The sequence below is a fragment of the Mandrillus leucophaeus genome, unplaced genomic scaffold (assembly GCF_000951045.1).
Source record: "Mandrillus leucophaeus isolate KB7577 unplaced genomic scaffold, Mleu.le_1.0 Scaffold842, whole genome shotgun sequence".
NCBI classification, from domain to species: domain Eukaryota; kingdom Metazoa; phylum Chordata; class Mammalia; order Primates; family Cercopithecidae; genus Mandrillus; species Mandrillus leucophaeus.
In genome coordinates, this window is record NW_012109164.1 from 721,735 (window position 1) to 739,488 (window position 17,754).

Sequence of the window (17,754 nt, forward strand, 5' to 3'; positions counted from 1 at the left end):
AGGACCATGAAGGGCTAGATAAGGGAAGCTGGCTTGCATTCAGGGAAGAGGCAGAGGAGGGAAGCTGCCAACTGGGCTGTGCTAAGATGACCTGAGCCCCAGACCCTGAATGAACATCCTCTTCTGGACACAGGACATGCCAGAGGCATCATTTTGAAATAGGCAAATTTTATTTGCTTTGCGTTCTTTCGTCATCTGTATTAGATTTTGCCTCTTGAGTGCCAAAATATAGCAGTTTTTATATTACCCAAGTTCCTGAGTTTATTTTTTTTTTGTCAGAATTTTCCACCCTTAGAAATCCCAAATGACATGTTTCCTCTCTTTCTCAGACCATGCTTTCATTTCAGTCAATGTAACAAATCAGTCAGGTCTTAGAAGTTTAGAAATCTGATTGGATTGATTCATACTAAGCTGTAACAGATCTACCACAGCCTTCCAAGATGAATTGGAGTTTTCTAAAAGCTCCATGACCTACAGAATTCTTTAGGTGCTGGAATTACACACTTTTAAATCGCATCAAGTATAAACATTCAATTTTGTGGACATTTATTTTTTATGGAGATATGAGGATAGTTGTTGGTTAATACTGGCAGACTTTACTCCAAAAGCCAATTGTATTAAAATTTCTTTATTTTTTTAAATTTTAGACTATCAGAAAGAATAAAAATGCCATTTTTTTTTCCTTTTTGCTATAGCTGCAATATTCACAGTAATCCAAGTTCCAATGTCAGGGTGCGAGAGCAGAGCCAAATGAGGCCATGGTTTTTTCATGAAGTGCATTTTTTTTTTTTTTTTGAAATCAGGGATTCAGACATTATAATATAAGTGTTCAATTAGAAAGTTATTATGATAGTGCATGGCACATGTCCTTTCCATCATCTGGATTTTTCTGATTTTTTTATCTGGCTCACTCTTACTCACTCTTCAGTCTTCACTTTAGTGGTCACTTCTCCCCAGAATGCCCGTGACCCCTTAAGATATTAGTGCTGCAAACACTAAAAGCTGAACTTATAACTGGACTCACAGGCAACACCTTGTCCTGTGCCATGCTTCACTAATGTTGAGGAAATGAGAAAGAGTAGGAGAAACAAGGCAAAACAAATATCATTTCCATAGCAGAGGCCTCAAGGCCAGCCCACTTGATTCTCTGGAGATCCTATTCTGCATAACAATGATGAAAGGTAGCCTAGGAAGGCCATTTGTCTGAGGCTTCACCTTTGACACCTTGCTAGTCACTAAACTAAGAGATGGATTCCATTCTTTAGTGTCGCCATTGCGTCATAAATCCATACATAGCAGTGGTATTTATTTCCAATAAAGTATCAATATAAATTAGGTATATTCTGTTGACAATTTTATTAAAGTTCTTTATTTATCTTCCAGATAGTAGATTCTATCAACCAAGTTTCATAAAGAGTTCTGATTCCCAGAGGTAAGAACTGAGCCTGGCTTTCTGGTGACATGTTTACTGGTAACCCCGTCCTTCCCTACAACGCTTAAGCATATTTAAAGACTATACCCTCCCCTGCCTCCAGCCTGGATTGTAAGCTCCTCAAGAGCACGGCTGCGTCTTTTAACATCAAGGCTCCATGTGCGAAAGAGTTCCTGCCGTATCACAAATGCCCAATCGACATTTGTAAGTGAAGAAAGCTATTCTGTGGTGTCTGCTTTAATATTAAGAGATGGCTTGCCCAAATTGCTAAGCAGCTTCATTGTCTAAAATGGAGCTAGATTCTGTGGGTAGCAGGTCCATTGGTGCCACTCACAGGAGGCCTCAAAGAAACCCGCCGCCTTCACAGAGCTGCGGGAGCGTTCATTTTCTTCCAGCACAGAGATGTAAAATGGAATATTCTTCTGAAGCAGATACTTCTTGTATCGCACCATCACCTGTGCCATTTTGCCTGTCTTTCGGTATTTTTCCACGCTGTAGGCCATTCCTACTTCACAAGAAGGGTCCATGGTTATCCATGCGACTGGGGCCCCCTCTGGTCCCAGCATACAGGCTGCTGGCAGGGCTCCTATACAGCGCTTGATGTAGCGCAGGCTCCTCTCATTCTTCCCTCGCTCCCAGTTGTCATTTACCAACCCGGAATAAGACACATCCAGTTGGCCATACTTAAAGTTGGGAATTTCCCTGTAGAAAACATACAGAAAGACAAAGGTTTGATCCCACTCCTGTAATTTCTGGGTGCCATCCCAATCTAGGGATCCCAGGACCTCTTTTTCTTTAAAGACCCACCAGTGCAAAGTTGCATATTTTGACCTTTGACAATCTTTATTCATCCCTAGGAATGAATTCATCCTCTCTTCATTCCAAAACTGATGTATGTGAATTACAAAAATGTACAAGGACTAGCAATTATAAATGATTAGCATATGTTTTTGTACCTTTCAAAGTCATCATCTGGGTGGCCTGTCTCAGCCCAGCTTCGAAACTTGCTTTCATTGGAGGCATTGAGCTTCAGAATATCTTCCGTAACCAAGAGGACTGCTGTCGAATGCTCTACCTTCACTGACTTTGAAAATGCAGCTGCTCTTATCCCCTCACCTAAACTTTCTTGAAGACCTGGGAAGAAAGGCAAGAAAGCAATATTGTCAGACATGGAGTTCTCTACTTACACTGCTCCCACCTGATTAATATCTCAGTGCTTAGTCGTTCTCAAACTTGAGTTTACACCACAATCAGATGGAGTCCTTGTCACACCACAGATTGCTCTACCTCTCCCAGCTCCCAGAGTTTCTATGAATTTACATTTCTAATGAGCTCTCAGGTGATACTAATGGCATTAGTTGAAGACACAATTTGAGAAGCACTGCTGCTTTCCCATTTCTTCCAGACTCGTTACCTTGGATTTGGAGTCTCTGTTTCCAGTTGATGATCTCACAATTTTTCAAAACTTCTTGTGATTTTTGAGGGTCTTTGGAGAATATACGATATACATTTGTGTATGAATCCATGTCATCAGTCATCTCCTGTATAGGATGGTGAAAGGTCAGATCATTCCCTTGAACTATTTCTTCACCTCTCACTGATTGCAATTATCAGAAAAATGAAAATTCAAAAGAAAATTTTGACACTGGCCCATGATGGCTGCAGTTGGGCACACGGATAATAAAACCTAGACCTATAAGCTACTGCTGACCTCTTACCTGTGTAACTGGAGTTTGTTAAATACTTAACACTGAGAGGTAATAGTTATAAACCTGTTTATTAGATACAGAACAAAGACAGGATGAAATCAGTCACCCTCCATCAGGCTGTAAGATGCCTCACCTTTCTCTCTACCCACTCAACTGCACCCTTAACTTATTTTACATATAGCATCACCAAATACCCAGCAAATTCAGAAGATTGCAACAATTGCTTCTCTCCCTGCTTCTGTCACCCCCTGGGCCACACGTATCCATCCTTCTGTTATATATATAACCTCCTGTGAGACACATTCTGGGTTGTAGTGAGTCTTTGTTGCTAGGATTAAGTCCTTAAACTTGGATCAGAATAAATGTAACCATGATTTCTCTAAGTTTTAGTGCCTACTGTTTCACTGGACACCTAGAATCTATAGTGTCCTAGAATCTACAGTGTCCAGGGCTTGGGCAAGATATTTTAGTGAATGTAAGCATTAACGAGACATTGCCTTTCCCCAAGGCTACACGATATCAGCCTATTCGAAGAGTGACACTGGCTTTACAGCCAGAAGCCCACAAAGTAGAGTGAAGTAACTGAATTTTTGTTAGCACTCTGGGTAATTTATATGGTGTTAGACTCCTGGGTTTGAAAGAAAGAGACTTGTAATCCCTTTCTGGCAAGCCACAAACTTGATGTGAAGATGAGTATCTATTTCTCACTGGAGATATAAACAATAAATGTGAGAGTTTTAGCCGTGAGTATATTAATATTATGTTGGAAATTGTATAGTTAAAGAGGAAAAGAGAAAATAGTGTAACTAATTTTAGAAACCTTCAAGAATTTGAGAATGCTTTTATAAATGTAAATTCCTGAATATGGCCAAAACTAAAACCTCAGCAAATTTAAAAGAGTAGATGTTTTAAAAGACCCAATTTTAAAAGAATGACCAAAAACAGCCCAGTAAATATTCAAGGCATTATAAAAAGAATATCAAAGTAAACTAGAAAAAAACAAGTGGAACAATTTATAAAAATGAAAGCTATATATAATGAAATGGAGAACAAGTCATAGTTCAAAGGATATATAAAGCCAAAAGTTTCTTTTTTAAATGGCAAAAAGAGAGATAGAAGATGAGAGAGATAAATTTCTTGTAAGGCTTATAAAGGAGATACGAGAAAAAGAGAAAAAAGCGAAAAAAAAAAAAAGAGTATGAGACATGAGAACAGAAACAGAGAAAAGAACAAAAGAATTATAATAGAAGATTATATGCTACTCCAGGACAACATATTTACTGATAAAAAAAAAATGGATGTTATCCCTCAAAGATAAACTATCAAAATGACCTTCAAAAAAAACAGAAAACCTCAACAAACTAATAGGAAAATCAGAAATTATATTAAACATCTACCATTTAAAAAGTGGATAAGGATTATGGTCTGCAGCTCCATCCATGTTGCTACAAAGGACATGTTTTTTTCTCTTTTATCGCTGTGTAATATTCCATAGGAATATATGTGCCAGTTTTCTTTATCCAATCTACCATTGATGGGCACCTGGGTTGATTCCATGTCTTTGCTATTGTGAACAGCGCAGCAATGAACATGCAAATGCATGTCATTTTGGTGGAATGATTCATTTTCTTTTTGGTATTTACCTAGTAATGGAATTGCTGGGTCAAATGGTAACTTTGTTTTAAGTTCTCGAAGAAATTTCCAGACTATTTTCCACAGTACAATAATCCTAAGAAAATTAATGCTGGAACAGAAAACCAAATATCACATTTTCTCACCTATAACTGGGAGCTAAGTATTGAGCACACATGGACACACATATGGGAATAATAGTAGACACTGTGGACCACTAGAAGGTGGAAGGAAAGGTGCTGGGTTAGAAAACTACCTGTTAGGTACTATGCTCACTACCAGCATGATGGTATCTCTTTGTACTCCAAGACCCAATATTCGCAATATTCCCATGTAACAAATCTGCACGTGTACCCCCTATATTGGAAAGGGAAGATGAAATTAAAAAATAAAAAGTAGCCAAAATCAGATTATTTTATGTTTAAATTCTACATAAGTGAAAAACAAACACATAATTTTAATAGTAGATTTTGGTAACAGATGAAAAGATCCTAATGCCAAATCTGGTAAAGAAATAACAAAAAGAGAGCTATTGTCCATATTTCCTTATGAATACAGATGCAAAAATTCTATTTTAGAGTATTATTATTTTGTTATTGATTTTTATTTGCATTCTTGATTTCCAAATATATCACACTATTTTTTAATCCCCTGTTTGTTTACTAATAAAATATTCAGTACTATATCAAAAGAATGTGAACATGAACAGTTTGTTTTAGAAAGGCCAGTATGGCTTTGACTAGAAGATCTTTCAGTGTAATAAATTAAAGGAAGAAAAATTATATGACTATATAAATTGCCAAAAAGAAAAGACAAAAATGAAAGAACATAAAATGTACCCTCCATTCTAAATATATGTTCTATGAAAGTAGGAAGAACAGGAAAATGCTCTAAACCTGTAAAGACAGAATGAAATGCAATTCCAAATGTTAGTTGTTACAGCTATTTCATTAAAATCAGGAATGAGACAAGGAGAGAACTATTATTATTGTTAGTTGGTACTGTTTTCTTAAATTGTACATTATGCAATAAGGCAAGAATCTAAAAACCCATACAAATATTGGCAATGAAGGAGCAAATTACCTTGTTTGTAGATTATAGTATTATGCATTTAGAAAATCCAAGAGACTTTGACATAAAACAAAATCAAATAACACCCTACACAAACAAACAGGAGATTAAAGAATAGTGTGACATATTTGGAAATCAAGAATGCAAATAAAAATCAATAACAAAATAATAATGCTCTAAAATAGAAAAGGAAAAATAATTCAATAGTCTTAACAGATAGTATAAAATACTGAAGGATAATCTTAATGGAAAATCAGGTAGTTGACCACAGGAAAACACTTACATTTTACTAGATGACCTAGAACAGAAGCTGAAAAAAGTGAGAAAGAGACCATATATCTAGATGAAAAGATTTATCACAAAAAATATTAATCCCTCCACAATTGCCTAAAAAAACTCCTCCAATACCAATCACAATTGCAATAGTTAGTTGGCATAGGTGGTGGGGAACTGGAAAAATCAGTTTATGTTCATATAGCTCTTAAGTTTATAAGAAATAAGAAAGTAAGAAAAAGATTGGTGAGGGGTGATTTGTTTGATTAGATATTAAAATTTACCACAAAAACAATGAAACAGCATGAGAAAAGACTAGAATCAAACACAGAAATAGATACAAAAATATATAGACACGTTATATGACAAAATAGACATTTATGTTTTAGTAATGGAATGACTTATTTAATAAATAGTACTAACATAATTTGCAAGCCATAAGGAAGACAAATATAAAAGAATGTTAATTCATGCTATTCAAAAATATATTCCAAATAGAATGAAGATCAAAATATCAAAAGTAAAAATTAACTTCCTGTAAGACAAAATAAGAAAACACTTGTATGATCTTGGAGTTGGAAAAAATCTTCCTAATTATTAATAAAATAAATCAAACCTCAGAAGTCATAGTGAAAAATATATTTGATTACATGAAAATTAAAAATTTCTTCATATCAAAATCTCCATCAATAAAATAGACAATAATTCTAAATTGGGCAATAAACTTGTAGCATATACCTTGTGTTAGTATCCCTGGTATCCAAAACACAGAATTTTAAGAGTGACACAAAACTGTGTGTAAACATGGTCAAACAATATAAACAGCTCAGAAGTAAACCCCAAATGACTGATAAATATATGAAAATATAATATGTTGAGAAGGAGGTTCCAAGATGGCCGAATAGGAACAACTCCAGTCTACAGCTCCCAGCATGAGTGATGCAGAAGATGGCTGATTTCTGCATTTCCAACTGAGGTACGGGGCTCATATCACTGGGGCTTGTCAGACAATGGGTGCAGCCCACAGAGCAGGGAGGGGCATTGCCTCACCCAGGAAGTGCAAGAGATTGGGGAATTCCCTTTCCTGGCCAGGGGAAGCCATGACAGACAGTACCTGGAAAATTGGGACACTCCCACCCTAATACTGTGCTTTTCCAATGGTCTTAGCAAATGGCACACCAGGAGATTGTATCCCACGCCTGGCTCGAAGGGTCCCATGCCCACGAGCCTTGCTCACTGCTAGCACAGCAGTCTGAGATTGAACTGCAAGGTGGCAGCAAGGCTAGGGGAGGGGCGTCTGCCATTGCTGAGGCTTGAGGAGGTAAACAAAGCAGTCAGGAAGTTTGAACTGGGTGGAGCCCACCGCAGCTCAAGGAGGCCTGCCTGCCTCTGTAGACTCCAACTCTGGGGGCAGGGCATAGCTGAAGAAAAGACAGCAGAAACTTCTGCAGACTTAAATGTCCCTGTCTGACAGCTTTGAAGAGAGTAGTGGTTCTCGAAGCAGAGAACTGGAGATCTGAGAATAGACAGACTGCCTCCTCAAGTGGGTCCTTGACTCCCAGGTAGCCTAACTGGGAGACACCTCCCAGTAGGGGCCAACTGACACCTCATATATCTGGGTGCCCCTCTGTGACGAAGCTTCCAGAGGAAGGATCAAGCAGCAACAACATTTGCCATTCTACAATATTTGCTGTTCTGCAGCCTCTGCTGGTGATACCCAGGCAAACAGTGTCTGGAGTGGACCTCCAACAAACTCCAACAGACCTGCAGCTGAGGGTCCTGTAAGAAGGAAAACTAACAAACAGAAAGAACATCCACACCAAAACCCCATCTGTAAGTCATCATCATCAAAGACCAAAGGCAGATAAAACCACAAAGATGGGGAGAAACCAGAGCAGAAAAGCTGAAAATTCTAAAACTCAGAGCACCTCTTCTCCAAAGGAATGCAGCTCCTCACTAGCAATGGAACAAAGCTGGGTGGAGAATGACTTTGACAAGTTGAGAGAAGAAGGCTTTAGACGATTGGTAATAATCAACTTCTCCAAGCTAAAGGAGGATGTTCGAACCTATCGCAAAGAAGTTAAAACCTTGGAAAAAGATTAGATCAATGGCTAGCAAAGAGAAGACCTTAAATGACCTGATGGAGCTGAAAACCATGGCGCAAGAACTACATGATGCATGCACAAGCTTCAGTAGCGATTTCATCAAGTGAAAGAAAGGGTATCAGTGATTGAAGGTCAAATGAATGAAATAAAGTGAGAAGAGAAGTTGAGAGAAAAAAGGACACAAAGAAACAAACAAAGCTTCCAAGAAATATGGGACTATGTGAAAGGACAAAATCTACATCAGGTTGGTGTACCTGAAACTGACAGGGAGAAAGGAGCCAGGTTGGAAAACACTCTTCAGGATATTATCCAGGAGAACTTCCCCAACATAGCAAGGCATGCCAATATTCAAATTCAGGAAATACAGAGGATGCCACAAATATACTCCTTGACAAGAGCAACTCCAAGACACATAATTGTCAGATTTACCAAAGTTGAATTGAAGGAGAAAATGTTAAGGGCAGCCAGAGAGAAAGGTTGGGTTACCCACAAAGGGAAGCCCATCAGACTAACAGAGGATCTCTTGGCAGAAACTCTACAAGCCGGAAGAGAGTAGGGGCCAATATTCAACATTCTGAAAGAAAAATATTTTCAACCCAGAATTTCATATCCAGCCAAACTAAGTTTCATAAGTGAAGGATAAATAAAATCCTTTACAGACAAGCAAATGCTGAGAGATTTTGTCACCACCAGGCCTGCCTTACAAGAACGCCTGAAGGAAGCAGTAAACATGGAAAGGAACAACCAGTACCACCCACTGCCAAAACATGCCAAATTGTAAAGACCATTGATGCTAGGAAGAAACTGCATCAACTAATAAGCAAAACAACCTGCTAACATCATAATGACAGGATCAAATTCACACGTAACAATATTAACCTTAAATGTAAATGGTTCTAAATGCCCCAATTTAAAGACACAGACTGGCAAATTGGAGAGAGTCAAGTCCCATCAGAGTGTTGTATTTAGGAGACCCATCTCACATGCAGAGACACATAAAGGCTCAAAATAAAGGCATGGAGGAAGATCTGCCAAGCAAATGGAAAATGAAAAAAGCAGGGGTTGCAATTCCGGTCTCTGATAAAACAGACTTTAATCCAACAAAGATCAAAAGAGAAAAAGAAGGCCATTACATAATGGTAAAGGGCTCAATTCAATAAGAAGAGCTAACTATCCTAAATATATATGTATCCAATAGAGGAGCACCCAGATTCACAAAACAACTCCTCAGAAACCTACAAAGAGACTTTGTAGTCTCCAGCCTGGGCAACAGAGCGAGTCTCTGTCTCAAAAAAAAAAAAAAAATTATAAAGGGGGTATCACCACCAATCCCACAGAAGTACAAACTACCATCAGAGAATACTATAAAAACCTCTACACAAATAATTTAGAAAATCTAGAAGAAATGAATAAATTCCTGGACACACACACCCTCCCAAGACTAAACCAGGAAGAAGTTGAATCTCTGAATAGACGAATAACAGGCTCTGAAATTGAGGCAATAATTAGTAGCTTACCAACCAAAAAGAAGTCCAGAACCAGATGGATTCACACCCAAATTCTATCAGAAGTACAAACAGGAGCTGGTACCATTCCTTCTGAAACTATTCCAGTCAATAGAAAAAGAGGGAATCCTTCCTAACTCATTTTACGAGGCCAGCATCATCCTGATACCAAGCCTGGCAGAGGCACAACAAAAAAAGAGAATTTTAGACCAATATCCCCGATGAACATTGATGCAAACATCCTAAATAAAATACTGGCAAACCAAATCCAGCAGCACATCAAAAAGCTTATCCATCACGAACAAATTGGCTTCATCCCTGGGAAACAAGGCTGGTTCAACATATGCAAATCAATAAACGTAATCCATCATCTAAACAGAACCAAAGACAAAAATCACATGATTATCTCAATAGAGGCAGAAAAGGCCTTCCACAAAATTCAACAGACTTTCATGCTAAAAACTCTCAATAAATTCGGTATTGATGGGACATGTCTCAAAATGATAAGAGCTGTTTACGACAAACCCACAGCCAATATCATACTGAACAGGCAAAAACTGGAAGCATTCCTTTGAAAACTGGCACAAGATAGGGACACCCTCTCTCACCACTCCTGTTCAACATACTGTTAGGAGAAAGAAATAAACGGTATTCAATTAGGAAAAGAGGAAGTCAAATTGTCTCTGTTTGCAGATGACATGATTGTATATTTAGAAACCCCATCGTCTCAGTCCCAAATCTCCTCAAGCTGGTAAGCAACTTCAGCAAATCTCAGGATACAAAATCAATGTGCAAAAATCACAAGCATTCCTATACACCAATAACAGACAAACAGAGAGCCAAATCATGAATGAACTCCCATTCACAATTGCTTCAAAGAGAATAAAATACCTAGGAATCCAACTTACAAGGGATGTGAAGGACCTCTTCAAGGAGAACTATAAACCACTGCTCAATGAAATAAAAGAGGACACAAACAAATGGAAGAACATTCCATGCTCATGGATAGGAAGAATCAATATCGTGAAAATGGCCACACTGCCCAAGGTAATTCATAGATTCAATGCCATCCCCATTAAGCTACCAATAACTTTCTTCACAGAATTGGAAAAAAAACTATTTTAAAGTTCACATGGAAACAAATAGAGCCCGCATTGCCAAGACAATCCTAAGCCAAAAGAACAATACTGGAGGCATCATGCTACCTGACTTCAAACTATACGACAAGGCTACAATAACCAAAACAGCATGGTGCTGGTACCAAAACAGAGATATAGACCAATGGAACAGAACAGAGCCCTCAGAAATAATAACGCACATTTACAACTATCTAATCTTTGACAAAGCTGACAAAAACAAGAAATAGGGAAAGGATTCCCTATTTAATAAATGGTGCTGGGAAAAACTGGCTAGCCATAAGTAGAAAGCTGAAACTGGATCCCTTCCTTACACCTTATACAAAAATTAATTCAAGATGGATTAAAGACTTAAATGTTAGACCTAAAACCATAAAAGCCCTAGAAGAAAACCTGGGCAATACCATTCAGGACATAGCCATGGGCAAGGACTTCATGACTAAAACACCAAAAGCAATGGCAACACAAACCAAAATTGATAAATGGGAACTAATTAAAGTAAAGAGCTTCTGCACAGGAAACCAAACTACCATCAGAGTGAACAGGCAACCTACAGAATGGGAGAAAATTTTCACAATCTACCCATCTGACAAAGGGCTAATATCCAGAATCTACAAAAACTTAAACAAATTTACAAGAAAAAATCAAACAACCCCATCAAAAATCGCACAAAGGATATGAACAGACACTTCTCAAAAGAAGACATTTATGCAGCCAACAGACGTGGAAAAAATGCTCATCATCACTAGCCACCAGAGAAATGCAAATCAAAACCACAATGAGATACCATCTCACACCTGTTAGAATGACAATCATTAAAAGGTCAGGAAATAACAAGTGCTGGAAAGGATGTGGAGAAACAGGAACACTTTTACACTGTTGGTGGGACTGTAAACTAGTTCAACCATTGTGGAAGACAGTGTGGCGATTCCTCAAGGATCTAGAACTAGAAATCCCATTTGACCCAGCCATCCCATCACTGGGTGTAGACCCAAAGGATTGCAAATCATGCTGCTATACAGACACATGCACACGTATGTTTATTGCAGCATTATTCACAATAGCAAAGACTTGGAACCAACCCAAATGTCCATCAATGATAGACTGGATTAAGAAAATGTGGCACATATACACAATGGAATACTATGCAGTCATAAAAAAAGGATGAGTTCTTGTCCTTTGTAGGGACATGGATGAAGCTGGAAACCATCATTCTCAGCAAACCATGGCAGGGACAGAAAACCAAACACTTCATGTTCTCATTCATAAGTGGGAATTGAACAATGAGAACACCTGGACACAGGGTGGGGAACATCACACACTGGGGAATATCGTGGGGTGGGCAAAGTGGAGAGGGATAGCATTAGGAGATATATCTAATGTAAATGACGAGTTAAAGGGTGCACCACACCAACATGGCACACGTATACATATGTAACAAACTTGCACATTGTACACATATACCCTTGAACTTAAAGTATAATAAGAAAAAAAGAAAATATAATATGTTGAATCTCACTAGTCAGGAAAATGGAAATTAAATCTACAATAAGTTGCCATTTTCACCCACCAGTGTGGTATATATTAAAAGAGGGATAACATTCAGTGCTGGTGAGAATGTGGGGAAACAATTCTTGCACATATTGCTAATAGAAATTAAATTGTGGAATCCTCTGGAAAGGTAATCTGGCAGTGCCTACTTATGATAAAATAAACTCTAATTTGGTGACATCCCTTTTGGAAATCAATTGTATTTTAAAAGTTTCCAGGATGTAAAGACATGAATATGAGAATATTTATGGAAGCAGTCTTTGTAGTGGCAAAGTACTATGAACAATTTGAACCCAACAGCAGGAGAATGATTGACTAAATAGCATTGTGTTGACTCTATAGAATACCAGTTATTAAAACAAATACATTGGTGCTGTATTGCTTCATGCAAAAGGATGTCCATAAGTTACAGGGCAAATTAAAAAGTGATGACAGAAGAATTCATCAGTGAGTATCCCTTTGTGTGTTAATATGCGAGAGGAAACTGATTACCCCAAGGGGTAGGAAAGGAGGACGGGAGTGGAAGGGAGCTGAGAGGTTATTAACTTCTCAAAATCATTTGGATTTTTCCACTTTTATAATCAGCATATATTATCTTATGATTAAAAACCAATGAAGAAAAAAATAATTTTTTTTTTAGATAAATTCTCCTACATTCCATCTCCTGCATGGAATAAGACTAGGTGAATGTATTTCCAAATGTATTTCCAAACAAATCACAGCATATTTCATTCTTTCAATTTTTTTTGGTCATATATGTGTGCCGTGGAACTTTTGTATCTTAATATTTTTGTTTATTGACTCACTTTGTAAAAACTAGCCTTTTTCAAAGCAATGCATGAAAGTTATGGTTTGATGCTATAGTTGTGTTGCTTAAAAGCACATAATAAATACAAAGTCACTGAAGTAAAAAGAACTGTTTGACCTCCTACAGTTATTTAGCATCTCACACTTTGAAGAAACTGGATCATGGAATTTAATAAACTAAGCAGGAAGCCAGGAGATCAAAAGAACATCCCTAGGGAAGGTGTTCGGCTCAGCCTGGTTCCCACCCCGTTTACCCCTTTGTTCCACAAGCTAGGAACACTTCGTCACTTTCTGCCTCCCAATCCTGACCCAGTTTGCAAACTAGTCTTGACCTGGAGTGGCTTATTGTTATCTGGGGATTCAGCATCTATATCCACATGAAGATGGGCTGGCCATGAGGCTTTTCAGTTCACTAACCAGATGTGCATGAAACACACATACACAAAGGGGAAGTATTTAGGAAAGAAATACACCTAGGTTTGTGTTACTATTTCAGCTTAATCATTTATTCCTTGTATATACTCAGCCAATAATGGCTAATTATGGTAGATACTATTTACAATTATGTGCTACGTACTAAGTCTTTGATGTACAGTGTCTCATTTAAACCTTTTGCAATCCTCTGAAGAACTTCCTCTTATTTTTCCCATGTTAACAAATGATGAAACTCAGAGAAGGGCCTATGGTTATATAGCTAATAAAAGTGACAGAGTCCACTAAACTTGAATTCAGATTGGGCAATGCTTTAACATCAGGAATCCAGCAGCTATGCAACTTAATATTTCTCAGTGTCGTTTCCTTATCTCTAAATTTGAGATTTAATGCTCCCCTCGTAAGATACTTCTGATGATGACATTCACTATCAAGAGAAGTGCTTCCACATAGTTGACACATGGTAATTATGAGTCCCTTCCCTGTTTCCTGAGAAGTAACTTTGTTTTTTTTTAAAGACAGGATCTCACTCTTTTGCCCAGAATGGAGTACAGTGGTGTGATCTTGGCTCACTGTGTCCTTGATCTTCTGGGGCTTAATCCATCCTCCCACCTCAGCCTCCTTAGTAGCTAGGAGAATAGGCATTCACCACCACGCTCTGCTAATTTTGTTTACTTTTTGTAGAGATGAGGTCTCACTATGTTGCACAGGCTGGTCCCAAACTCTTGGCCTCAAGTGATCCTCCTGACTGGGCCTCCAAAAGTGATGGAATTATAGGTATAATTCACCATGCCTGGCCCTGAGAGATAATTTTTACTGGTAGACTTCTGCTTTAGTTTTTGTTTCTAAGTCACTGTTCTGATATCTCAGACACCCAACCTTCCCTGTAAATTGGCCTCTTTCAGCCCCTGCAGGTGACTCCTGCCACCTCAAAGGGCCCTTAATCTGCGAGTGTCAACCTTGTCTTTTTCCTCCCCTTCCCCCTCCACCCCATTTCCCAGATGAGTCTTATGCTTTACAGGAAGAGTAGGAACATGTGGCACTCATGCAAGGTGCCAAGTACTGAAGAAGTGTTTTAAAATACTCACATTTTCTTTCACCCTATAAAAGCAGCCCTTGTGTCTGAACTGGTCAGTTCCTCAGGCCCTTTGGGCCTGCCTGACTTTATCAGTCCTTGTCTGTGTGCCTACCTGTTTTTGAGGCCGGGTAATAACCATCTGATACTCAGGCCAGGAGTCCACCAGCACCTCCATGTTGAAAGGGTTCCCGTGATTGATGTGATACACAGAGCCGTACACCTGAAGGAGGGATGGGAAGGACTAGGAGAGGTTGAGATACCCAGAGATGGGGATCTGGATGTGAAGAGTAAGAGAAAAACAAAGGCCAAGGAACACTACTGGAAATAAAGGCCAAGGGACAGTGATGGTGAGATGAGCAGCATCTCCAGGACCATACTGATGGAAGTGAAGTCACCAGCAAGCAGGCAGAACTCACAAGGTAGGTGTTCTTGTGATGCCAAAGAGCTACTGTGCACTAGCTGGGCACTTGGTAGTGTTCTTAGCACTTATATTGTATGGATTCATTCAGTGTCCACAACAACTTTAAGAGGTAGGTGCTGATATTATTCCCATTTTATTAATGAAAAGACCAAAGGTAAACGCACAGAAAGCTAAAGAAACAGACACAATGATATCCGACTAAAAAATGGCAACCTTGCAATGCATATTTGTTGAATCTGGCCCCAAACCTATGTTCGTAGCCACCATTTTCCACCGCCACTCCAAATGAGGGACAAAACCTGCAGAGTGGGCCTAGCTGCCTGTTCCCAAAGAGAAGCAGCAGCTCTTAACATGCCTCCTTTGTCCCCAACCCCATCCTGTTTCCCAGCTCCAACCCTCTGCACAAAATCAGGAAGGACCAGAATCATGAGCCTATTTTCTTATCCTCAACACCGCTACTCCCTTACCCCGACCTCCCACTGTTCCTTCACCTTCAGGGACTCAGGAATGCTCCTTGCTAAAGATTCGAATAGGGCCAGCAGCTGCTCGGAATTATCCAGTAGAATCATTTTGTGGGATGCTTCAGTCCTTGAGCCCTCCAAGAAAAAACTCTGAAAAGAAGTGAAGGGAAAATGTTAAAGGACCAAATGAATTTAAAATTCACTTTACACATCTCCATTCAAGTAACACTCATGATGTAGGTATTGTTAGTATCATCTTCATTTTTAATACACCAAAACTTAGAGAGACTAAATAAACTTCTCAAGTTCTTACAGGGATAAATGCCAGAGTCAGATTTTGAAACCATATACGAATGGCTCCAAAACCCATGCCTTTCTTCCATGGTGGAATGAATTAAAAGTGAATATTCAGAGCTCTGTGAGCTTCCCAAATGCCTGTAGCAGAACAGTCCACCACCGCCACCATCATAACTCTTCCTTGTATTTTGATCATCAGATGCCCGAGGAGTCTTCTTTCTTCTGGAATAGAAAATATCTAAGAACAGTTGTGACTGGAAACCTCAGAGCAGAAGTTGCCAAAGATTTTCTTTAATTCCTTAGGGCCAAATATGTCAGATTTATAACCATTTTGAAATTTGTCCCAGTTTCATTACAAAAATAAGAAAAAAAAATGGAAAAATTTTGAAATGTGTCTGTAAACTTCTGTTGAATTAACATTCAGAAATCTTACAAATATGCCAAAAAGCATAACAGGTGACATCCCATAGTGCCAAAACGGTTCTTAGACAAAAGGGACTTACTGAGAGCCCTCATTTTTAAATGTAGTTCAATGCATTTCTTTTTTTCATTTGGAATGTTCCACTCTAAGTTATCTTTAGTAAGATTTTGCCATTTCTGTAAGGCTTTGCTGCTTCCCAGGCCTAATGTATAAGCCAGAAGGAACTCGGTTTTTCAGAAATTAAGGACTCCATTTTTACCCAAAATACTGGCTTTACTCTCAGATTGTTTTGATTAACTTAGCCAATGAATTTTCCTACCTAGGTGCACAAGAAACATGAAACAAATGGGTAGAACGCAAAAATCCCTGTGAATTTTCCAAAGCCAAATTTTATGACTTCTGCAACATTACTGCTTACTACCACTTATTTTCTGACCCAGTCAGCTGTTAGTGGCCTCTAAGTAGATCCAAGCCAGTTAATTCCCAGATCAAATTCATTGCTAGACCCAGTCCATTTTCTGTGGCAACTCCAAACCCAGTTTGGATCACAGATTTGCTGAAGGAAACTCAGAGAGCTTAAAACACAAATGTGTGAAACTCCAAAATGCAAGAGAGAGCTTACCTTTGATTCTCAGCAGCTCTGAGAGATCAATGGACACAAGTGTATCCTGTAGGTACCTTCCGTGTTTACTCAGTGCTCCTGGGGATACTGGAAGCTCCACTTCAGATCCTGCTTCTGACACAATCTGATAAAATAAAAACTTCAGCTGAATTAAATTTAAAGAAGTTTGAGCAATGAACAATTCGTCTATCCAGCAGCCTTCAGAATCACAGCAGATTCACAGAGGTTCCAGCTGTGCCTTGAAGTCAAAACAAATTTATAGAGAAGAAAAGTTAAAGTGACATCCAAGAACCGGAAATGAGTTACAGAAACAGTGAGATTGCTGTCGACTGGGTGTTTGCCTTATTTAAACACTGTTTGAACGTCAGCAGTCTATGAGTGGTGATGTAAGGCTGCTGGGATTGGCCAACATTCAAGTATTGTTACAGGTGCACGCTCTGAAATTAGGTTTTTAATTTTGTATATTAAGTTAGGTTACACTTCACCCACAAGGACTCAAATGTAGAAGTACAGAGTCCTTCTCAGACCATATTTAGTTTCCTTTAACACTTTGCAGCAAAATTCTTCTGCTGTGCAGAAGCTCTTAAGTGTAATTAGATCCCATTTGTCAATTTTGGCTTTTGTTGCCATTGCTTTTGGTGTTTTAGGCATGAAGTCCTTGCCCATGCCTATGTCCTGAATGGTATCACCTAGGTTTTCTTCTAGGGTTTTTATGGTTTTAGGTCTAACATTTAAGTCTTTAATCCATCTTGATTTAATTTTTGTATAAGGTATAAGGAAGGGATCCAGTTTCAGCTTTCT

At 38.6% G+C, this 17,754-nt stretch overlaps 1 protein-coding gene across 1 annotated transcript; it reads right to left on the reverse strand.

Moving 5' to 3' along the window:
• Positions 1-1,716: 1,716 nt before the first annotated feature.
• LOC105530753 (glycine N-acyltransferase-like protein 1) lies at positions 1,717-17,080 on the reverse strand. Its single transcript, XM_011968423.1, has 6 exons — positions 16,954-17,080; positions 15,644-15,763; positions 14,844-14,951; positions 2,847-2,973; positions 2,389-2,566; positions 1,717-2,134 (listed from the first exon to the last, which is right to left on the reverse strand). The coding sequence occupies exons 2-6, from the start codon at positions 15,719-15,721 to the stop codon at positions 1,717-1,719; spliced, it is 909 nt and encodes a 302-aa protein (XP_011823813.1). The 5' UTR covers positions 15,722-15,763; positions 16,954-17,080.
• Between the last annotated feature and the right edge of the window lie 674 nt (positions 17,081-17,754).